This window comes from Coloeus monedula (genome assembly GCF_965178545.1).
Source record: "Coloeus monedula genome assembly, chromosome: 17".
Lineage (NCBI taxonomy): Eukaryota > Metazoa > Chordata > Aves > Passeriformes > Corvidae > Coloeus > Coloeus monedula.
In genome coordinates, this window is record NC_138797.1 from 7394775 (window position 1) to 7419818 (window position 25044).

Genomic DNA, 25044 nt, shown 5'->3' on the forward strand with positions numbered 1-25044 from the left:
AGCCCACATATTCCATCCTAAAATTAACTAAGCAACGTGGAAGCACGTCTATCTCCTCTAAAGAACAGATGAGGGATGAGTGCCTGGGACAAGCAGGAGCTGCAGCCAAGGCATCAGCACCCACTGAGGAACATGAAGATCACTCAATGTCCAGGAGAACAAGTGCTGCAATGGCTTTGGGATGAGAGGTCACTGACAGGGACAGGTGCCATTGTGCCTGCAATGCACAGCCACACCAGCTGAGCCACCCTAGCAATAGGTGATGGAAAACAAGTCACAGAAATCCGGTGCGGGGCAACAGGCACAAACACCTAACAACTGGCTCATCATCTCAATTCCCCACCATCATGGCTGAGACAGAAGAGGAGGGTTTTTTGTTATGGCAAAAGATCCTTCTCCCAGGAGATACTTTGGCTTGTGACATCTGTGTAAGGCTTCTTTGCACTGCGCCCCATGGGTGTGACAGGGACATGGCCTTCCCAGGGCACATGTGGCTGTCACCACTCCTGTGTCAGTGTATGACCACCCCAGGGAGGCCTCTACACAGGGAACTTAAATCTAACCTCGATAAATAAAACCAAATGTTTATTTACACCAAAGAATTCCAACACTGGATCTTTCACATATGAAGGACAAAGTATATATACACAGCAAGGGGTAGCAGGGCTGTAACAAGGGTGCTTTTCCGTTGTCAATGATAATATTTGTCCACAATTACTGATCTACCATTTCAGTTTAAGTTAAACATCTCCTCGCTCCTTCCTCTCAGTGCATATTTACAAGACTGTGAGGTAACTGGTATTCTCACCACATGGCACATGAGGGAGGGGATGGTGGGTGAAGATGTGGGATCGGACTTGGCGCAGTCTGAATATTTCCAGCTTTAAGTAGCCACCAGCTCAAAACCTATAGAAACAATTTAAAAACAATATACCCAATAACAAACTAATTCCAGAGATCCAAGCCAAGCAACGGCTGGAAGAACCCTCCGTGAGAAAGGGGCTGATCAGAGCAGGGCTTACTCTACAGGAGCACCTGTCTCAGGAGGCGGCAAGGACTCAGTTGGATCAGTAACTTCATTTTTAAGACTAAAATTACATGCAAGGGGTGAGTTGGCATTCTGGTTGACTCCTAAGGAGACATTATCCAATCCAATCAGGGTTTTGGACACTATCTGCACTTACTCCTTTTAAGCTTATCCCACCTCTCCCTACTGGAATTGTCTCCTCAGTGTACCCTGGCTGGGACATATGCAGGACATGGGGTTCAAGTGAGTGGTACTTAAGAATCCCCTCCCCTGCCTCATGAAGACTTGGTTTGGTAGTCTCTGGAGAACAGCACAATCCCCCAAGGTGTACGCTTGTGGAGGAATAATGGTGGGAACATGAAGAGAAGAGATTTCCAGCAAGATGCAAGAGCTTGGAAATGCTGTTGATTCATCATTGTTATTACATGAAGAGTTGTTTGTTTTGTCTTTTTTGGGGGGAGGGGTGGGGGGGGGGGAAGAAAAACTGTCCAAGAAGTATTCCATCTGTAGGTATTTTCAGGGAATCCCCTGAGTTACGAAAAGTTCAAGTAAAAAAAGAAAAATCAGCCTATAATAATTTTGTATATAATGACTGAACTACTATAAATCCACAAGCAACAGTTCAGACACGGTGTCTCCAAAGCGTTCATCCCCTCCCTTCCCCTGCCAGGCACGAGCTGCGTCCTGAGGAGAGGTGGAGGGGGAAACCTCTTCCCCACCTGACTCAGCTCAGGCAGCAGGAGACAGAGCCCGTCACTACTGCTGGGCGCCCGCAGCAGCTGGAACCGGCATCCCCAGGGTGGTGGTGGCAGAGATGACGGGTGAGCCTGCTAGAGGTCCAAGGGGTGAAGGTGTTGGCACTGAAGAAATCCCTGGAAGAGAGACAGGTAAGCAGGAATTAGAGTGAAACCACAGGGCACTGCTATCCAGGACAGCTTCTGAAGTCAAGTGGGAGCTTTGTGGGTCAGTTACATTTTCAGAACTGCCAAAATAACTGAGACTAAAGATCTGTCACTGTTCTCTGCAGCTCTGGGGAGGGCACAGATTTGCACACACCTGAGTGGCACTGATGGGCAGAGATGTGGCAGGATCACAGAACAGTTTGGGTTGGAAGGGACGTTAAAGCTCCTCTTGTTCCAACCCCCCTGCCATGGGCAGGGATACCTCCCACTAGATCAGGTTGCCCCAAGCCCAGTCCAACCAGGCCCTTAAACAATTCCAGGTATCAGACAGCCACAACTTTTCTGGGCAGCCTGTGCCAGTGGACTGTCCTTCAAACTGCTGCCAGAAAATCAACTGCAAAGCACTTACTGTTTTTTTAAATAAGACCAGAAAAACAGGTCAGGCTGCCCAAGGCCTTATTTATCAGGCTCTCCCACCCACTTTGCAGCTCTCCTTGCCCTTGTCCCCAGTCCTGGGAGATGACCCAACGCTGCCCCACCTGCTGAACTCTTCCCTCCTGGATCCTCCCACCCACCTCACATGTACAAATGCTTTAGCACACCAAGCACCAAGAAGAGTTGATAGAACCGACCTGACATCATGCTCGCACTGCTGACAGGAGTGCTGCCACCTGGCATGTTGGACGAGCCCATCCGAGCCTGGTCTTTCACAATGGGATCTAGGAAGAGCACACTACCAGTAAGTGCTGTGCTGCCAGAGAGCTGCTGAGGCACACGGACTGCCCGTGGCCTCTCTGCTCAGCCAGTCCTGGCACTCTGCCTGTGTCAAGTAACATCAACCATCATCTATTGAAACACAGACATTTCCACCAACTCCAGTGGGAAGCACTCAAGAAGGTACCAAGGTCATGCAATATCAGGGAAAGTCAGCTAAATGATGTGATTTGGGGTTCAGCAGGACTGTCTGTCAGGAAAAGCTGAGGGATATTATGGCAAAGTTGATCTTTCTGTGCTAAGCAACTACGTAATTGCAGAAAGCCAAACCCAGAAGCTTTGGGTGTAGCAAGCAGAAAGATTATCAGTAATTACACACGTGTCATGTCTCTATACACATCTCACATCTCTGAGCTGTCAGGAGTGTCACTAGAACTTGTCTTCCGTGAGATGATCACAACTTACTAACTCTTTGTTTTCAGCTGCATGTGAATAACGCTCTCACTTGAACAGGGACAACCCCTTCCTGCCTCCCAGGCCTCCTGCGTCAGACAAGGGAATTCCAAACTCTGCCTTTGCTCATGCTGAGCTCAGCACGACCTGTATCTTTTTGTGGACACAAGTTAATGAACTGTTTGTCCCAACTCTCACATTCCAAGCTTTTGGCTTCACTAGTACTCATACTTGCAAAACATTTCCCTGGGATGTTTCCAACAGGTGTAGCACAGATCAACAGTTTGTTAATTACAGGGGTCCCTTCAGAAGCAGCAGCAAAAAAACCCAACCAAATCACCTGAGCAAATATTGACATTATGCATTATTGCAGCTGCTTCAAACCCCGAAATAGCAGTATCAGTGAAAAACACCAACCATTTAAAAGCATTTACTAGTGAAAATAACATTTTCACTTGCAAAATCAAGACCTGAATATAGCAGTAGCTAAGCAATTTAGCAACAGGAGTTAAAATGCCTGTTTATCAACAAGTCTAGGTTTATCCAAACACAGGAATCCATGCATACCTGCAGAAAGCAACCCCAAATCACATAATTTAGGTGACTTTCCTTGATATAACCTGTTGATTCATGGGCCTGACATGGGCATCCAACACTGATTCCTTGGCTGGTGGAGGTGGCACACAGAGACCAGCAGCGTCAGCTCCAGCACAATTATTTGCAGAGACCAGGCTTATATCATTGTTGCCATTCTCAGTTCCCATCTGCACAACCCATGGGAACGGAGATTTCCCAGAGGCAGAACTCTCAGGACAGCAGCTGATACTCACAGAAGTAGGGGTGTTCCATGGCTTCTCTTGCTGTGAGTCGTGACTGGTGATCATATCGCAACAGCTTGTCTAAGAAATCCAGAGCTTCTGGACTCACCAGATGTTGGTTCTCGCTGTGGACAAAGCGCTCCCATCGCTTACGGGAGTGTCTGCAGGAAAAGAGACCCAAATTAGGCCAGGCAGGGGACAGTGATGCCAAAACTCACTTTCTGAAGGAGCAAGAACTGTGACAGATATCCAGCCCTGAGGGAGGCTGCAGCTCTGTGCAGCAGCCGCGGGACTGAGACATTCCAGAACAGAAAGCAGTGTCACTGTGTCTCCACGCGGTGGCACAGCAGTCACAGCCCCAGCACAGCCACCTCTGCCACCACAGCCCCTGCATGGCCCTGCCACGACTCCAGACAGCAGCAGGACTAATGTTCAGAATGGACTACAGGCCCAAAATTGCATGTTCTGCTCTTCTCCGATACACTTGAGTTCCTTTAATTTTAGTACCACTATGAGGGGAAAAACCATATAAACACCATCTTTAGCAACACCTGTTGTTTAGCAACATTCTGCACTGTAATGCAGTGAGAATGCAATTAGAAACACCATTTTGGTTTTTTTCCCCCCAGACTGAAGAGAGCATTTGCCCTTCATGCTTTCTGCTCCAGTAGTTCCTTTATTGCCTAGATGACATTTAAAAATCTTTCCTCAGGTCCATTTCCATATAAAGGACTACAGGAAGCACTGGCAAAAGGGACCAAAGGCACAAAGTGACAGTTCTCCAGAATCCTGGCTCTGATTTCTCCCACAATTTTTTGTTCATTTCAAGGTCTCTTGACAAAGCTGTAACTGTCTGGGTCTACCAAACAGACTCCAGACCTTGGCTCACCTGCCCAAGATGTCATTGAAACGTGGATCCAGCTCAATGTTGTATTTGTCGATGTAGTCATACAGATCTTCTGTCCCCAGCACCTTGGCTATCCTCACCAGCTGGGAACAAACACAAAAACAAGTCACTGCTATGAAGTTATGGTAATACCAGAGCCTGCATGAAGATACAGCAGCACATTCCCTTGGGAGCTTGAACCTGGTCCCAGCAGAGTGAATCAGAAGCCACAGGATTCAGCCTGTGGCTCTGGCTTCCCCAGCCACACAGTCCCAGGCATCAGGAACATGCCTCCACTCACAGCTGGAACTCAGTACCCCAAGGCAGCCAGGAAGGGAGCCACAGACCCTAAAATCTCTAAAACTGAGACCTTGCAACACTACCTTCCTTAGTAGCAAGAAAATATTCAAAACCAACAGAGGGTAAGGCAAGAATAACTGGTCAAAAAAGCTGAAACTCTGATCTTCCATGTGAAAGGTGAAGCACCATCCCAGAGAGCTCGAGAATAAAAGTTTGAGAATAGAAGGTCCCTGTTCCAGAATATTTGCATGGCAGTCACATGCTGAGCATGTGATAAAGGTTTAAATATAAAAAATTTGGCCTAAAGGCAACACATCAAAGATTTCAGAATCTGTATAAACATGTACCAAATGCGCAGTTTCTATACAGAGTGGCTGGAGAGTGAATAGTGGCAGGAGCTTTCTACATAACATAACCTCAGAAAGAGTCAAACTATGTACTAAAACACACCAGCCTTAATATAACTATTTTTACAGCTTTTCCCAGACACCTACTGAGGAGCTCCTAAGTACAAAGCTCTATAAATCCATTTCTATTTAATTGGTTACATAATCTTGCACACTTGAGAAAAGGAATGTGGCTTCAAACTGAGCAAAGAAGCCATTAGAGAAATGCTTAAAAATTCTCTGGATGACTCGATAGAAGCCTAAGCAGGAACCCTTCACGGTGCTAAGAGAACAGACATTGTACATGACCAGCTCTCACCTGATCATAGTTGTCATGGCCATGGAAAAATGGCTCCTTTCGGAATATCATACTAGCCAACATGCAACCCAAGCTCCACATATCCAGACTGTAATCATACATCTGTACAAAACCAGAAGGACAATTCAATTTCTAATGAATTAAGCAGAACAGACCTCCAAGACTAACAGGGTTTCCCCCCCCCCACCCGTGATATGAACACAGCCATGTTATGCTGGAAACAAACTGAACTATCTTCACGTATCTTCGTCCCTGAACACTGTTCAGCTCAGTGTTCCAGTTACTCGAACTGGGATACAGCAATTAGCAGGACAGCAGGTATCCTAGTTCCATCCCTGTCTGCCAGGATATTAAAGATCAGAGCTTTCTTCTCTTTTCACTGCAGACTCCAAATGTTATAAACCACTGAGAAATGTGCGTTGGGAAAGGAAGCATTGCAACAAGCAACAAAAGGTGTGGACTCCCCAGGGTCCATGGGCAGGTGAGGATGTGCCTTTTTCCAGAACCAGCATGGTCTGAAAGTCACCAGGAACACTGTGATTTCCATAATGCAAACTGCCGTCAGATATGAGGATGCTTTTATAGTTTAATTTACAAGTTTGTGCAGTACTCGCTGTTCCCACAGGGGCTTTGTTTCATTCCTGTACCCCACTGCATACACAGCCTTGCTAAAAAAATATTCAACATTTGTATTCCAAGATCCATAATGATAGCTCTGCAGCTCTTCCTCAGGTCCTGAGACTACTCATTAGTTTCTTTCATTCAGTGGGCTTTATGGCCACTGCTTTCTGCCATACATTTTGGAACAGACTGTCTTCAGCTTCAACTCTCTAGACATCTGAATTTTGGGTTTATTACCTTGAAATGGCACTGACTTTCCATATAAAAGTCAGTAAGAAGCCCTGGTAATTCTTACCTGATAATCTACAAGAAGTTCAGGTCCTTTGAAATATCTGGAAGCCACTCTGACATTGTACTCTTGGCCAGGGTGATAGAATTCAGCCAAACCCCAGTCTATTAGTCTAAGCTAGAAATGGTAGAAAACAAAGAAAAAGGCTCAAGGGATGCTCCAGCTTTCCATTGGCTGAATGACACTGGTGAGCTTAATTTGAAGTTATTTTACAAGTCTTCCATTTTTAATTAATTTGATCACAGTATCTGGTTACATATTCTCCCCAAACCTGTATCACCAAGCAGTCTAAATAAAATACCTCTCGTTACAACCCTGCCAGTGTGTTATATGTGACCAAGTAAAGCCTCAAAAAGCAGCGCAACATTCTCATCTTACATTTGTCCACACCATGAGAGCAGAGCCCCCCTTAAAGAGGTGTGCTACTACCACAACACAGGAGTACCCAAAAGGGATCCCAGTTTGCCAAGAGAAAAGCAGGACCCCTCCCTACCCCCCAGCCACCCCACACTACCTTTCTGTGCTCATGGTCAATCATGACATTGTGAGGTTTGACATCTCTGTGCATGATTCCCATGCTATGGCAGTAATCTAGAGCCTGCAGGTGAAAGGAAACAGATGCTGGAGTTACAAGAACCTCTCAAGTTCAGCCATATTCAGAAGTATTTTCACACATATCAAGTCTAACTATATGACAAGATTGTCCCATGTTAGATCCTGGACTAGACTCACTGATCACAGAAAATACTTCTAGAGCCCCCTCTCAAAGGGAGGTCCCAGCAACACAAGTGTTTTGACTTCACTTCATGCGCTTCCTCATGAAAATTGGAATTTCAGAGTCCCTAAGAGCATAGTTACTAGGCACTAATGATCACACAAGCCCCCCTTCTCCAGACTCCTAAAGAGAAATTACTTAGTTCAGAAGAATAGACAAAGACATTTGACTCACATTATACTAGAGCACAAACCCAGCCAGTAACAGCTCCCAGTTTTCAGAAAGCTACGTGTACTCCTGATTTAGGATTTTAAGGTATCTCAATGTACCAAAAGGCTCTGTTAGCCACAAAAGAAAAAAAAAAAAGACTAGAATTTGTTGCAGACTTGATATTTTTCTGCCCAATTCTCTCTTTCCTGCCCTCAGTGATATAATGTCACTATCATCAGTGACATGAGAACCATCTCTACAGGATTAGCTGACAGTAAATACAAGAAATAAACCAACGAAATGGCAAAACACCAACTTACCTTCAAAATCTCATACATGTAGAATCGAATATCATAATCTGTTAATGTCTGGTATAATTGCTGTGGGACACAAACACATCATGTCAGTGTTAAACATCCAAAAAACCCATCACATCCCAGTCAATCCAGAACATCCAGCCCTGTTCTGGGCTGCTGTCATTCTCCAAACCCATTTGAAGGTATAGTCCAAGTTTCCCAAGTTACTCTGATTCCACATCTGACTCTGATCAGTCTGTTCCTATCCCTTTACAAATCCCATACATAGTTTACTTCCAGATCTGCTCAGACAGCACTTCCTGGCTCCTGTCATTATCTCCCTCTGGTTGTACCCACCCAGCACAAGCATGGTGGATGACATTGCACAGCCCTTCTTCTTCTGAGGCAGGTCAGTACGATGGAACAAAGAAACATTTAAATCCTTATTCCCAGGACCATGAAAGGCCACAGAGACAGCTGTCTACTTTTAAAGTGGTTCCAATAAATACCTGTACACATAAAAAGCAAAATGCCTCAAAGAGGCACTGATGGGCCACCAGATAACAGATTGATTTGCTCCCAAGGTTAAATATTTCTTGGAATCTGCATTTTCATCTTGTAACTCTTGTGGCAAAATGGTACTGGTGGGCTACTTACAAACTTCTGTCCCAACTGTATTTACCTTTAAAATTAAAAGCATTTCCTATGCTGGAAGGAAATGCCTGTCCTACATACTTGCCCCTCCCCAGAAAAACAGAACGAGTGGTTTTCAAACCGAAAAAAAAAGCAAAGTCACATTCCGCACTGTACCTTAAAGTCTGTGTTGTTTACATGTTCAAAAACCAAAGCGGGTGTTCGAGACTGAAACAGAAAAAAAAATTCAGCCCTGTTATGTTTCCACTTAGGATAATGCTTTAAATAATTTTTTCTCCTAAAACTGCAAAAAACCCCTCTGCCTTGGACATATTTATGATTCCACTCAGACAGAGAGAGCGGAGCCAAAGCTCACAGCCCCCAGCAGCACTGTTTGCAGAGCGAATTAACTTGTCTCAGCTCACTGTTATCTCCTCCTCACAGAGTGAGGGGCTGGAGGACCTGTGGGGGAAGGGCCCTCTAAAAGAAGTTTATCAGATTAAGAGCTGATCTGATTAGTCAATTCAAAAGCAGGCTTTAGGAGCAGGGGAAAACAAAAAGCCAGGTCAGAACCGAAATCAAACAGAGCAACTTAACCCATAACCCCAGTGTACCCCTTGAGTTCCTCTCTTACTCACCACAGGATCTTTTACTATATCTGCAAGGGTGATTATATTGGGACCGCCTCGCAAGTTCTCTAAGATCTTGATTTCACGCTTGATTTTCTTCTTTTTAACAGGCTGAAGAATAAAAACCCGAAGTGTAAGATAAAGCCCTGCAGTAAAGTGAGGCTAATAGCTCAACACCCAGATGACAACACCCAGGTGACTGCAGATCAGCAAAATATATTGGAACCTTTGCAATTTAACCTGAGCATGCATCACACCAGTAAGGGCTCAAATATCTTAACCATACAATCCTGACAGCTACAGACAATAACTCCATGTGAAGGAGAGGCAGGAAGAAGGCATTTTTTAAAAAAATCTCTCTGAACACGATCTGATAGGACAAGAGGGAATGGCCTCGTGTCATGCCAGGGGAGGTATAGGTATCAGGAAAAAAATTCTCCACAGAAAGGGTTGCCAAGCCCTGGAACAGGCTGCTCCAGTGGTGAAGACACCATCCTTGAATGGATTTAAAAGATGTAGATGTGGCACTTGGGGACATGAATGCTGGGGTGCTGGCTGGACTTGATTATCTTTGAGTGCTTTTCCAACCTGAACACTTCTTAACTGGTATGTGGCAAATGTTTAACTATGAGAAGTCCATGGGCTATTGGAGGCTCACTAAATGAAGGCCAGGGCCATGACAGCCTGCCAGGACACTGGCACTTAGAGAAGCTGAGAATTTTGTATTCAGCTGTTAAGTGTTGCTTAGCTCAATGTAAAAAGGTGCTGCATATCAGGGCTTCTTTAAGACAGAGCCTAATTCCTTACAGGCAGAAATCTGACTTAATAACCAAGTGTAGGGCTTATATCAGGAGGCTCAAAACAATGGCATGTTTCACTGAGTGACACTCCAAAGCCAGGCTTTAAGGATTTCAGTTTTAGAACATCAAACAGCCCTTTCTGGCTTCCTGATCACCTCAAGACAGATTTTATCTTTTGCCCAATTCCCAGCTCACCTTGAGAATTTTAACAACTACTTTTTCGTTATTTGTAATGTTGATGGCTTCAAATACTTCACTGTATTTGCCTCGGCCTAATTTTCGAACTAGCTGGTAGTCATCTTGATTTCTGTGGAGAGAAAAGGTTAGAGTTCCAAAGGGCTCAGTCATTTCCATCACAATTTATAAACTGCTCCTTAACACTCAATCACTGCCTCACTTCCCAGACAAAGGGGATTAACTAGTGCATTACCTCTCCTGAACAGGATGATTTAAGAATTAGGAGAGAAACAGGGAGCTTCTATTTGCCCAAAATAGATTCAAGCCAAAACTATGGACTGAAAGCCCAACTATGTGTTCAGCATCAGCAAACCTGAACTATCCTTTCTCTCTGTACTTGGAAGCTCAATTTTTCTTTGTATAATGCTGGTAAAATTCAACAAAAGTAAGAGCAAAAATCTAAGTGCAAGGCTGTTTAAAAACAGTCTGGGCACAAAGCAGCACTTAGACGACTGTGTACATTCCAGAAACTGGGAACTGCACAGCTGAGGGCAGAACTCTATCTGGGCCCTCCATACCCCAGCTATGAAGCTGCCACCACTGCTGTCTGATTCTGGGACACTTTAGTCATGAGCTCAATTTAGACACCTCCTTCCTCCAAAGAGAAGCAGCCATGTCTTTTCCAGGCACTTGCACACAGCTGAACAACAAGTCATAAAATAGCATGTACCTATTTAAGTCTGTGGAGTGTCTTCCCTCATCCAAGTCAGCAGCAACTTCAGTTTGAAAGTCTTTTCATGTCTTTTCAGCCCTGCACTCAGGACTGTTCGGATTGTTTCAGAAAAAGATTTTCTTCCCTCTGAAAGGGTAAGTTTCCTGACTACCTGGCAAAAATTCTTCAAACTTTTAAGGAAGCTGCTATAAATGTTCCTCCACAACTGGGGATTTAAAAGTTTGGTAAGAAACATTTTTCTGAAGAGAAGCTGTAATCCTTTCACTTGCTGTCTGCCAAGAAGTGTGAAAAAGCCTCATGCAGCCCAGAGACTTACCCCCACTCAACAACATGCGACTCATAGTCCCAGTACTCCCGGGGTCTGTGTGTGTTCACATCCGTGTAAACTCTGGCCCTGCTCGGCACGGGTCCCGACATATCAGACAGCTTGGCAGGCGGAAATGAGATGTGAAATCAGATGCGACCTGGTCTGCAAAGCCGACAGAGAAAGGCCTCAGATTCCCCCACCTGCAGACAGAATATAAACCAGAGGTTAAATTCTCAAGGTACTTCAAAAGTATTTAAGTTAATCATTAAAAGCTGCTGTAAATGAAGGGCTGGAGCCTGCCCAGCCACAGGCCTGGGATTGCTTGTCAGCGCTTGAAAGCCATTTGTCTGCTCTCCCTCACACAGGACTGGCCCCTAGCAAACCAAACCCCCGACCTCACAACTTTCAGCACCTTATTTCCAACTGCTGGTTTTAGAGGTAACTTTCCAAAAGGAAAGAATGCCATGTGCTCTGTATCTGCAAACAGATTACCTCCTTTTGACTCCAGAGTGAAAGCAACAGCCACAGGCTGCCATCTCACCCTCATCACAAGTCTTGGGCCATCCAATGTTACCAAATCAATTCTGCTGGGATGGGAACCAGCTTTAGTCACAACTCCCCACAGTCAAAATATTAAATCTCACTGTCCAAAAGACAGCAGCATCTGTATTGGATTATGATGCTTTAGTCAAACATGAAAGAAATGCACTGCTGCAAGAGTCTGAAGATGTTCCTTTGCATTCTGCTTGCTCAAAGTACCTCCAAGCCTTCCTCCTTACAATGCGATTTTTGCAAAGCTTCTGGTAAGTTCTATCACTATTGAGATTAGTCAAAATCACTCAAAAGAAAGTTACTGTATGTCAGAGACAAACACTGTATTTTTATCCTATATGTCTGAATATTTTATCATCTAGATCTGAATATTTAAGACAGAAGTAACTCACTACAGCTTTGTATCAATATTGTCCTATCTAAAATAAATGTAGTGCCTTTGCATCTCTCAAATCTTTCACGAGGGGAAGTTAACACCTTTTTAGATGTTTAAATACAAGAATCCCCTTGTCAGCTTCCAAAATAACTTACAAGAAAGGGAGTTGTACTGGAGCAGGGAAGAGCATTGTCTGATGTGCAGCAGCACATGGCAGGGCCATACAGCCCTGTGTATGTGCTCAAACAGTGGGCAACGCCTATTATCTAAATTAATATACTTATTCGCTATGCCAATCTTATCCCTTCACAGAAAATGGGCAACTGCCAGACTGCAGGAGGAAGTAATAGCCCCATTAATCACACATTAATGAGAAAGACCTAGAAATGTGCTTGGAGCAGTTAGCTTAAGCTATTAGGACATGTCACACCAGAAGAAAACTCCAGAAGCAAAATCCTGCTCTACAGGCAGAGTCCTGTTGTTTATCTGAGGCCTGCGGCACTCCAGCTCCTGTGAGGACCCAACAAGAACCACTGGCTGTGAAGATGGTGGAGGACCTGGGGGACACAGGTCTGATGTCCTTCACCGTGTCACAGAACCTGACCAGCAGCTGGTCCTGCAGCCAGAGGCAGAAGTGCATGCAAGGGCTCTCTGACATGGACGAAGCCTCCTCAGGTGGGACAAAGCCCAGCACTGGGTTATTTTTTGACCTACTGACACACAAATGGTAGACAGGGTTGCAGTAATCCAGTCCCAAGGTTAAACAGGGACACAGCACTATCCCAAAGTCCACAATGAAGGGTAACCAAGGCCTTAGACCAATAAAAGAAGGATGGGGCACTTCAGCCATGTGTCCGGCTAATGGAAGAATATGAAGTATTCCTAAAAATATAGTAAGTCTATTCCTGGACAAAATGCTAGTCCTCTCACAAAATACAATTTCAGAAGATGAGGCAGCAATCATCTAAGACCTCAAAGCATTTATGTGGCATGACTCAGACATTTAGAAATTAGATGTCCCCAGGCATTACTAGAGCATGCAAGTTTACTAGAACAGTTTAGTACAGTGAAATTTATTAGATTTCGAAGTTCAGTCACTGTGTTTTTGTTTCTCCTCATTTCATGTGCTTCTGGCAGGAAATGCATTGGCCCATTTCCTCTGCCCAATACTCCTTGTGAAGGAATTAACTGAACTTACACATGTCTCAGATGACTTAGCGATTTTAATTTTTAAGCACAACCCAGTAACAATAAATCACACACAACTGCTCCCCTCACCCAGCTTAGCAAGATCAGTTTCAGCACAAAAAAAAAAAAAAAAAAAAAAAGAGAAAAAGAAAAATCAATCACATTATCTAAAGATAGATCAAATTTCACAGTGGCTATTTTTTGTCACGTAGCTCTAGCCTAGCTCAAGCAGCACATTGTAACAGGCTGCTCAGGGAAGGGCTTTTTCAGGAAATTATCAACTGTAGCTTCTAAGAATGGCACACAATGTCTATTTACGAGGGTAGGTATTATTGTCTACTGTTCCTTACGCAGGAAGGGGAGAGAGTCTGCACAGATAACTTAATTTTAAAGCAAACAGAGTAACAGACATACACAAACTTACCCTGCCTGAAAGCTGCTCACTCACTCTGCTCTAAACTGCCAAGGAATTTGTATAGATTTTGCCTTCAGTGCCCCTGGAGGGGGATTATTTTGCAGTGGATCCAAACTCTTTGGCAGAAGGGAATGATACAAATAAGGACAGATAATGGGGACAGGAGCTGACATGCAAGCGTCAGTTGAGCCTGCAGTTTTAAGGCAAAAAACCTTACAGTATGAGCAGTGATTCCACCTAGAGAAGTGTCCTGAGCTTGTTCTAAAAGATGAGTTCTATTTCTGCAGAATCAAAACAGAATGTTGTCATTTATTAATTCCTGCATTAATGACAGAATCATAGAATAATTCAGATTGGGAGAGTCTGCTAAATATCATCTAATCAAAGTAGATGTGGTGGGATCAGGGTCCAGTGTAGCCTTGAGCATCTCCAAAAATAACATTAAGATTTTAATTTCTCTGGTAGAGAAGTGTTTTACTAGGAAACAACCATGAGCTTTTAGGCAACACACCAGAGGTCACAGAGAGAGGAAGACAAAGCTCTCAACTACAGTCTGACATGATGTTCACTGCCAAGGCCTGCCTGTGCAAGGACACAGAGCACAGCTTCTCTTTCAGCACCTGTGGTGACACCCCTTGGACAGTTATCACCCAAAAGGGCTCACACGACAGCTACAGCAAAGCAGCACCACGCCAAAGTTTCACTGTTGGCTTTTCCCCCACAGGCCTGTCCCCAAAAATGCCGTTGGAGTATTAGCAAACTGATAATTAGCTGATTTTTCACACAGCAGCCTTATCAAGAGGAACCCTGCTCATCCCACACAAGAACAGAGCCAAACACAGCTCCTGTCCTGCTGACAGAGACTCCACAGGAGTGCCCAGAGATGAACAATTGTGCTACTACCATACAGGAATTTTTTAACTGAAAGGCCTACTAATTAAAAAAGATCAGTTCTTAAAAGTTTTAATTCTTCTAACAGTAGCCTGTTGTCTGAATAGTTTGGCAGGTTTAGATGTTTTATGCCTAAAGTTCAATAAAAGAGTAAAAAACCTCTCAATGTTCACTTTGAATCTGATTTTTAAAACATTTTAATCTAAACCAGTTACAAATCCCCTCATTTTTAAAAAGGGATGTTATCATCCTTACAATGCATTCTAATTCTAAGGGCAACCATGCCCCCCATGAGAATTTGATATTTTGTGAAGTATCCATACTTCCAGGACCTACTCCAATTAGTACAGGAATTTCCTACACCCTCTGTCCTTCCAGATGCATGCACTTAGAGCAAGTAGCAACAAAACACAGCTAAGAAATCCATGCAGATTAGTTTCAGAGAAACACACCTACTTTGCCTCTAGTAAAATTCGCCTTTTTTTCAGTCCACAATAACTGAGATACTGGAATGACTTTTTTCTCCTCTTAAACGGAAATGTTCTTGGCACAGAACTTCTCTCAAGCAGTTACTCACACAGAACTTAGAACCTACAAAGTTGCCCCAGTATGATGCAGCTCATATACAGGCTCCCAGTGAACTAAAAGCCAAGAGCTTCCCAAGTCCAAGGAACTCACAGGTGCTATTCAAGCGATGACCTTTGTGGATAAGGTTTGGAGTAGAAATAATGTACCCAAGAACACAAGCACCGCTTGACACTGGCTTCCCTGTGGATTGCTGCTAACAGCATGCCTTGCCCTCAGTGTGAGCAATATATTGCCAGGAAGATCCAAGTTCACGCAGAGAGAGTGGAGTGAACCCAGAAAACCTTGTTCAACACCATATAAACCTGGTTATTCCTGATGACCCACCTGAGCTTGGCTTCAGTGAGCCCACAGCAGTCCCAAAGGAATAAGACAGGCCTTGAACTGCAGCAAGCTGGACTCAAAGAGGCAAGAAAACATTTCCATTGCTTTATGAATTCCAGATAAGCTCACCTTCCTCTCGAGGAGAAAGCGAGGTGGACAGATTGGCCAAACAGGTCTAGAGACTTTCCCCTCACTTCTACTTTCCCTATGTAAGCTCATTACAGTGGCAATTGTGCCAGCCTAAGACTGTAAACAGGCTGAGACAGCAGCGGGTTTGTTGTGAGAGAAGAAAAGCTCTGTCAGTGGAGAAGAGCAGAATTACAGTGTGGAGTCTGGAATCAAAAGGTTATTCCCCTTCTTTTATCTACAACTGCAAGCGAGATGTTACCTTTCATAGCAGAAGGCTTAAACCCAGCCTCTAAAATCATGAGTGCAAAATGTGATTTGTTAGGGTGAGCAAGAATTACAATTATCAGATAAAATCGTTGATGATTTCCCTCACATAGCCCTGTAATCCTCCCAAGGAAGAGCACCCACTCCTTCAGAGTTTGGAAAATATCTAATACTGAGAAACACCACTGAAATTAAAAAATCAAGACATGCCTACATATTACAGTACAGCCTTTTGCCAGTCAACATCAATCAACATCCAGCTTACCTTTAAAAGAAATAATAGCAATCAACTTTATAAAATAATATGCTCTATCTACAAAAGAAACATGATTTGTGTGTTCTCATGATGCTGAAACTTCAGCAGTACAAGTACGGAACAAATGACCTCCAGAAGTCCCTTGCAACCTATATTTTTCTATGATTTTATAGCCAAAATAGAAACAAACCTGGATTAACAAAATTGATATTTCACATCCTTTCCTGAAGATCATTTACCTACTAAAGGGACCACATCAATAGAAAAGGAAATTTTAAAATCTGAGTTTAAAAAAAAGCTTAGGTTTGGAATCAGACTTTTCTCTGAGTATTGTTTTGGAACAGCACAGTCTGCTTTAACTGCATTTTCCACCAAAATTATTTTCCAGATTTCTTTTAAATAGCTGGTTGTGTCCGACTGTGGAGATATAACAAATCATGATATGTAATGACCTCAACATTCTCTTAAAAAAGAAACATGAACTGTTGTGATTAATTCAAAACAAGACACGGCCAGTCTGTAGGGAAAGCAGTTGACAGGTTTAGCTATACTGGAGGAAACATATTGGAGTAATTCTGCACTAGAAACATCCTAAATTTAGACTGGCTCTTCCTTCATCAGCTCCACTGATTCCTCTCTGAATTCTTCACAGTTCCTGCCAATGAAGAAGTCATCCCCTGTAATGAGGATCACAATCTATAGGGAAGTCACAGGAATGGTTTTACTGTAACTCCATGTTTTATGATACTCTTCACAGTCCTGGGGAAAACTTCACTGTCCCACTTTCCCAACTCGGAAAGCAGCGTCTAACACGTCTGTCACCCTCCAGGATGCCCTGGCAGTGGCTCCGGTGCCACATGCTCCCCTGGCAGCAGGTCTGACATGCTTTGTCATCCTTTTTGTTCAGATCTGTAACAGGTGAATTTTAGCACAGCTCACATGAACCCTCTATGGGTCTCCAGCATCTCAGCCTGGTTGGACATCTGTCCTTTGCCAAACATCAGTGTTGGCAACAGGGCATGGACCTGGGGCAGAACACTGGGGTTACCTCCAGCAGCAGTGACAGGAATGCTGCTCGCTCCATCTCCTAAGGGATTCTATGCTGAACAAACAACTTCCCAAGATCATGAACACTCACATTTTCAGAGCTAAGTTAGTCAACAGCATGTGGAGCAAAGGGAAAGACCCCAAAACACAAAGACCCCAAAGCTGACCTTGGATGAGGCCATGTAGCTGCAGGGGACAGCAACATCAGCAAGACACCCAATCCCCACCACCCGAGCACAGGCTCTGCCTCTTTCCATGCCTGCAGCTTCTCCTGCTACCGCACCCAACCACCCATAAACCCAGCGGATATCCTCACTGCCAGTGCCAAGGACTCCTGACACAGTCTGATAAAAATGGCTGCAATATAACCAGGCACTGCCAAACGAACCTGTCCTTACACACACACACACAAAACAGAAGCCAATGACAAAACTCCTCTGCTTGCACCTCTTCCCCAAACCGACAGTTCAGGCTGAGCAGGGAGTGCAGGAAAGGTGGGGGGGATTTTCTTTGGAGGAGTATCGCTTTAGGTCTGCCCTGAAGCCAAAGCAAGACTTCAACAGGAAGCAGTTCTTTTTCTTCCAAGAGCACTAACAAAACTAAAATCTTCTACTCGTGGAGCTTTGGACAGTATTCCAGTTACCAAACTACAGTTTCTGGGACCCCAGCAACACCAGGGAACTCTTCCTGGAGGCTCACAAAGGGGAATGTTTCAGCAGCACCACAGGCTCTTCACAGCTGACATCAGGTTCCATTGGCAGCATCCTCTGGAAAGTTCTACCTCCCTAATTGCTGCTAAGCGACACAGTTGTTTTCCTCATTAATTAGTACGCATAGAGTACTGCCAGGACAATCATTCAGCTGATTTGACTCCTATGGCTCATGTACAGAGAGGGATTTAGGCAGAACTCAGAAAACTGACCTATACCAACCATCTGTAAAAGTTACAAAGTTTTAATTGATCTGATCATGAAATTCTTAGAAGCAGGAACAGTTACCAGAGCCAAAGGATAAACCAGAGGACACTGCCTGCAACTATTTCTTCAGGAAATCCATGTGATCAGCTGTTCCATGGAGCAGGCAATGCACCACAAACCATCTCCATCACTCAGCCAGCATCCAGCAGGCTCAGCGAGAGACACTTGGTGCAAACCCCTGCCAGCAAGTGAAGTTCTGAATAACTCTCTAAAAATTTATCATTATTAACATAAAATGAAACTAGCTACCACCATTCCAAGAATCAAATGGAAAAAACCAGCTATTAAACTCCAGCAATCAGCACTCTCCTTCACACCTTACAAGCCCCCAGTAATGCCATGGTGCCAAAACTTGAAACTTAATTTATAAACTCAGTTGAAATTAACCTAGATGCTGCAGAGTGAGCAAAAAGCCCTTTTTTTCCTTCTGGAGTACAACCAAGCATGGAATAAAGGCTGGAATTCAAGAGCACTCTGGTAACAGATACAGAAACCTGCGACAAAGGCCGTAAGAGAAGGAACACTGCAGGATCTCTTGCTTTTCTAGACTGGAAATTAATGTGTTGTGCGCGTCCACGCTCATCCATTTTCTGAACACTAAAAATAAAGACTTTCTGACAACTCACATGCACATGTGCAAATATGCTCTGAGAAAATGCCTTCTCCAAAGGCTTTGGTAACAACAGGGAGAGGCACCTTTTTGGCTCTCTGGACACACAGGAGGATTTGGGGCCACTTCTTCCTACCACAGGAAGACCTTTCCTAGCCACGGAAAGCAAGTTCTGGCATGTAATTCTGTGTTAGCACACTGGATTCTCCCTGAACTTAGCTTAATTAAAAGAGGACTAATTTAGCCTTTGGTTGTTCCAGAAGGTGCAAGGGCAGAGCCTACTTCTCTGCAAACACAGAGTGAGTAACTTCAATTTTCTAGGTCTGCTGTTAACACTCAAGGCTATCCAATGGGAAACGTGAAGCCCAACTCTTGCCTTGACTCAAAATTGTTTTCCATCTAGCACACATTTTCTTCACCACTCACATGAAATAAACTGCCATAATATGATGCAGCCATTACATGAACAGGAGCTGGACAGCCTCCTTTAGAAACCACTTCCCTGTAAATAGTAATATTAATTAAAAAATAGAACTCAGTAAGGAGGACATAACCTAAATCTCAGAAATAAACTCTGTGGAAAATTAAAATTATTGAAGTTGTAACCTTCCAAATGTGAGTCTGTGATGGTACCAAGTCCACAAAGACCTCCAAGCCTCCCTTCTGCTCTTCATCCTCCCAAAGCAGCAGCATGAAATGGGCAATAAAATAATTTGTCTGGAATAGTGTGAACACAGGAGCAGGTAAGACTTTGTGCCAGGCTCATGTTGCTGCTTCTCTACTGGACTCCTGACCAGAAAACATCCATGAACCACTGATCCTATGACCTCATCAACAATTCCATTTCTCATCAGTCTTTCCTACCAATATGTAAGTTTGGCACCTTGATGGCAAAAGGGGCCAAAAACCAGCTTGGAAAAACACTCTACATACAGCAACAGCACTAACACCAGCTCAAAAAGCTGCAGCCTCCTCTTCCAAGCAGTTTTTCAGGTTCAAAGGAGAACTCCCTTTCTCCAATTACATTCTGTAAATTCCAGGGAAGTCAGCTCTTGGAAGCCCCTGGAAGGAGATATCCAAGCCTAGAAAAATTATCCAAGAGCTGTCTTGCAACAAATGTTTGTAGCCAGACTGAGTCAAGGCAGTCCTTCCTGATTTTAAAATCTTGGGGTTTTTTTTCCTCTCAAGACCCTTATGGGACAATAAGATCTAAGATGGCATCAATCTCATGCACAGAGTTTCTAAAACAGATATCTTAATGCAAGCAATTCCATAATGGAGAAACGGTGAGAGGTGGAGGTGAGAGGTCTGGTAACCCAGAAATAAATCTCTGCCTCTTCAGAAATGTGACACGAAATTAATCACACCACCACAATGTCACCCATTTGTTTCTCCTGTCTTCCTTTCCCTTATTCCTCAGAGGACATGGGAAAGGCAAAATGAGAAAATTAGTTCTGCAAGGAGAAAATGGAGAAGAACTGAAATGGAAGTATAAGGACACCCACCATTTAATAAAATTGGGAAAAGTTGGGTAGATGTCCCTTTTATCAGAGCAGAAAGTTTCTTTCTCTACAACTCCACAAATCTATAACCACCTTTCAGCATCCTATATACCCTGAGATTCCTACTTCCAACCCATGCCATGCTGATAAACCTAATCTGCATTACTCGAAAATGCCCCGAATATCAAACACTAAAGTCTTTCCACATCTCACCTTCAGGAAATGGTATTTTACCAAGTCAATTCCCAATCTCAGGACTGCATCTTCGTTCTCCCATCTCACCAGCTTTTTTCAAACAAACAAGTTCCACTAACTGCCCCTGCACAAACCTCAACAACCACCAAACCTCAACAATCCACTCTAAACCACCCTGCATGAAGCTCCATGCCATTCCCCCAGGTCCTGCAACTGATCACCAGAGCCCACAGACCAAGCAACATTCCATGATCCAATTTCCTCCACATTTGCTAGAACCTACTGCCAATTTTACCATCACTTTTCCAAAGAGCCATATTCCCAACATCCAACAAGCCTCACTTTCCCTCAATCTATGAACCCATGAGCCCTGCCAAACCCAGAAAACCTGTTCTGAACCTCTCACTTGGAAGTCACTGCTTTCTCCTCCAACATCTACCTCTCACCACCTTTGTCCATGCTCTGTGCCTTGTCCCCTCACCCAGGCACATCAGCCAGATATTCAGCTGCATGAGTTTTTGCTCCTTTGCTGCAGTCAAAGCCAAGACTATGCTCCCTTCCTCACTCCAGGGCTGGTGTTCCCTTCTTCAACCCTGTTTCAACTCCCCGTGGGCAGCAGCTGACTGGTCAAGCTCTCTGGTCTGAGTGCAGGATATGTACACCCAACTCTACCCCCACACACACTGGGAACAAGAAGACAGCAGGTTTCACTAACAGCAGAAATTATTTTACCAGGTATTGCCATAAATCACCAGAGAAAGGTGAAATAAAGGGAACTTCTCTCCACTGGCAAGATGAAAGGGAAGGATCACTACCTACCACCACACACAGACATCCTTCATGCTCAGGGAAAGGTCTGGACCTTTACAATATGTCCTTCCCTGCCTGCAGTCATCCAGGGATTCCAGCCACAAGGCACAGGTAGATCTTCTCCTGAGTGCAGAGTACTGCCTGCCCTGTACCTGGGATCGGACATCCCAATTCCAGTTTTTGTTTTCCAGTTACAGACACAGTGCGTGTCTCCCCAGAGGATGTGATGTAGGGACGGGAACATTATCCTAATCCTAGTTTTAGGGCTAATTAAGGAACTGATGAAGCTTCATGCTTTCCCCAAATCCTGCCTTGAGTCTTCCCAACCTCACTTTCTCCTCTCCTAGCAGAAACTTCACCCTTTTCTACATCACACCAAAACCAGCAACTACAGGATGAGCGATTCCTCTGCCCCAGCTGACAATGCACCCGGAATCCACGCTGGATTCACATCCAACACCCAGGTCTGCTGGCAGGATGGCACAAGCCCCAACTCTGAGTTTGAATAATTTGAGCAATTCTGTTTCAGAAAACAGAGGGTGTTCAAAGAACAAAGAAATCACTCCCAGCCCCGAGCAGAAATGCTGGGTGTCCATTTGCTTTCCTCTGAACAGCTGCCACTGTGCCCAGTCCCCTCTGGCAGGGACTCTTCACAACCCATCTGTGGAGTGCACCTAGGATTGAGCTTCCATGAGGAGCCAGGTGAGCACATGGCACAGCCCTCTCCAGAGACACGTGCCCAGTTTCAAAGCCCAGCACCGAGGGTCAGTGCAAGAGCAGCTCCCCAAAGCCCCAGCCCAGAGTCAGGTTTGAGCAACACAAACCCCAAACCACCAAAGACCCCGCTCAAGGGTACCAGGGTTGGAAGGGACCCACAAGGATCATCAAATCCAACTCCTGGCCCTGCACAGGACACCCCAACAATCCCACCCTGTGCCTGAGAACACTATCCAAATGCTCCTTGAACTCTGTCAGGCTTGGGGTCATTACCACTGCCCTGGAGGGCCTGTTTCAGTTTCTGTCCGCCCACCGGGTGAAAAAACCTTTCCCTAAAATCCACTCTAAACCACCCTGCATGAAGCTCCATGCCATTCCCCCAGGTCCTGCAACTGATCACCAGAGCCCATAAATCAGTGCCTGCCCCTCTGCTTCCCTTGAGCATTCACAATCCAAACTTTATTGGTTTTACCCCAAGCCCTTAATAAGAATAAAGTGATCTGACACACATGGGGTTCCATAATATTATCTGACATCCTCCTCTTACAAACCACATTTTACCAACAGCCACACAGCTCTCGGTCCCAAAGCACAATTAACTAAATTACAGCGGGGGCAAGACTGACCACCACTGCTTCCACAGGCTGGTGCGGGAAGTCGTGAGAACGACCTTCCCCTCCACCCAGAAAGGCCCAGAACGGAGTCCCTGCGCAGCCGGGAGTGGAAGCGAGCACAAACAGGCCTTTTCATACCCCTACGCATCCCCCCGCTTCTCCGGGCAGGGCGAGGAAAAGGCACGACCGAGCAATTTAGGTAAATAACACCTACACGGCCCGAACGTGCGAGCTGGGAGGGCTGGGGGAGGGGACGGCTCCCGTTCCGCGGGGCCCTGCCCTTCCTGCGCGGCCGAGGGCGGCCCCGCACCGGGCTGGGGGCAGCGGGGCGGCCCCTACACAGCCCCTGCCCGCTTCCCGCGGGGACTTGGAGCCCCTCCGTGGGCAGCAGGCGGCGGGCCCTGCCCTTCCCGCCGCACCGGACCCGCCCGCTTTGCCCGTTCCCCCTCAGCGCCGCCGCGGCCCCGCTCTCCTGAGGGGCGGCCGCGGCCCCCCGGCCCACACCGCGCCCGCGGTGGGGGGGGGCAGAGGGGCTCAGGAGGCGCAGCGGCGCCTTCCCCCCGCCGCCCGCTCCGCCCGCCACCGCCGCGGGGCCCCGCGTGGGCGCCGGAGCCGCCGGTACCTGGCGCGGCCGCCGCCGCCGCCGCCGCCGCCGCACACAGACAATATGGCGGAGGCACAAGGCTCGGCCGCCGCCGCAGGGACCAGAGCGAGGCGCGCCGGAAACGGAAACCGCGCGAGCCCCGCCACGCGCCGCGGAGGCGTGCGCAGGGAAGGGTGGAGCTCGCCGCGGGGTGTTATGGGAGTTGTAGTCCATAATGGTGACGATGGCGTGGAGTGGACGCGGATTTGTTCCCGCTCCGTGTCCAGTTGTGTCCCCGTGAACTGCGGGGAGGTGGCGGGGTCCGTGTCGGCCTCCGCGGCCCCGGCGGGAGGCCTGACCGTGAGCGGCGGCCGCTTGGGCCCAGACCCTCTGTGGGGCTGTGCGCGGAACGTGCCGCCAGGGGGCGACTGCGGCCTGCGGAGCTGCCCCTGTACCGGCGCTTTCATCGGCCCCGGTACCGGTCCTTCCCCCGCTCTTACTCACGGCCTTCCCACGGTCCTGTCCTGGCCCTTCCACAGCCCTGTCCCAGCCGTTCTCCAGCCCTTCTCTGGCCCTTCTAGCAGCCCTTTCGCGGCCCTTCCACTGGCCCTGCCCCGGCCCTCCCAGAGCCAGCGGCCGCCGCAGAGCGGTGGGGTCCCGCCAGGGTGTGGGGGCTCTGGCGCAGTTAATGGAAGGGCTTATCCCTCTGCTGAGCCTGCAGCCAGGCCAGCAACCAGGCCAAGCCTTGACCTATTCCTGCTCCCCATGACCTTCTTTCCCTGCTTTTCATCTTTTTAGCACAATTTCTTGCTGTGCAACCCAGGACATCACTTTTCTCCCCAAGGATTGGCCAGAGAAGATGGTCCACCGACACATTTGGTGCAGGCTGAGCTGTGGGAGACCCCGAGGGGGAAGGAAAGGCATCCAGGTTCAGCCTGAACTCGAGCAGGAGCCTGGGCTTATGGCACACTCAGAGCAGGGCTAGCTGGGGACATGCAGCTCTGGGCTGGTCACTGTCCTCCCACCCTGTTCACACTCTGGCTTGAGCTGTGAGCCCGCCTGGAGGGGAGTGGGTCATGCTGAACTGTGTCTGCACCCCTCTGACCCCCCCCCCAGATCTCCCCATGCCCTTCAGAAGGGAGCCAGCCTGGCCCACCCCGCCCCAACCTCATGGAAAGCTGAGCACAGCCAGGCTTCACCCCACTTCCCTCCCGGTGTGGGAGTCTCCCCCCAGGGGAGGCCACTGGCCCAAACCTCGCAGCCCCTCACCCCGGGTCACTCCCATTAGGTAAAGGAGCAGCTCGTCCTGGCGGGGGTATCTCCCTCTCGCGCTTTCCTTGTATTGTACGGGCCTGGGTCATCGAGGAAATCTTACAGGTCCTTCTGCTGCCGAGTGGTCACGGGGGAAGCCCGGCCCCCTTCCCCCCATTGTCAGCGGCCGGGCTGTATCCTCGCTCCAAGCCCCGGCCCCTAAAAATAGCTCTTTGTCAGGCGATTGTTCCGACACCTTCGCGGCAGCATTGACGTGGGCCGGAGCGGGAGAGCGGTGGGGTAGGTGGAGGGGAAGGGCTGGAGGTCCCCCCTGGGACCACTCCGAGGATTTGCCGCTGATAACGGCCCCTGTTGTGGGGAAATGGGCTCCCGGCGCGCGGCACGGTGCCGAAGGCCTTCCCGTGCCGCTGCTGCCTGCTGGTTACCTCTCCCCCACCTGCCCCTGCCCTCCTGCCAGCCGTGCACTGCACCCCACCCTGGGGTCACCAAGTGGGGAAAGCGTCTTCCCAGGGCACGGGGGGG

At 46.8% G+C, this 25044-nt stretch overlaps 1 protein-coding gene across 1 annotated transcript; it reads right to left on the reverse strand.

Annotated features, from left to right (window-relative positions):
• Positions 1 to 564: 564 nt before the first annotated feature.
• Positions 565 to 23385, reverse strand: CSNK2A1 (casein kinase 2 alpha 1). Its single transcript, XM_082293037.1, has 13 exons — positions 23290 to 23385; positions 11225 to 11415; positions 10194 to 10305; positions 9208 to 9309; positions 8747 to 8797; positions 7961 to 8020; positions 7230 to 7313; positions 6722 to 6832; positions 5806 to 5907; positions 4804 to 4904; positions 3927 to 4075; positions 2562 to 2648; positions 565 to 1899 (listed from the first exon to the last, which is right to left on the reverse strand). Exons 2-13 carry the CDS (start codon positions 11323 to 11325, stop codon positions 1784 to 1786), a joined length of 1176 nt encoding a protein of 391 aa, XP_082149163.1. The 5' UTR covers positions 11326 to 11415; positions 23290 to 23385; the 3' UTR covers positions 565 to 1783.
• Positions 23386 to 25044: the final 1659 nt, after the last annotated feature.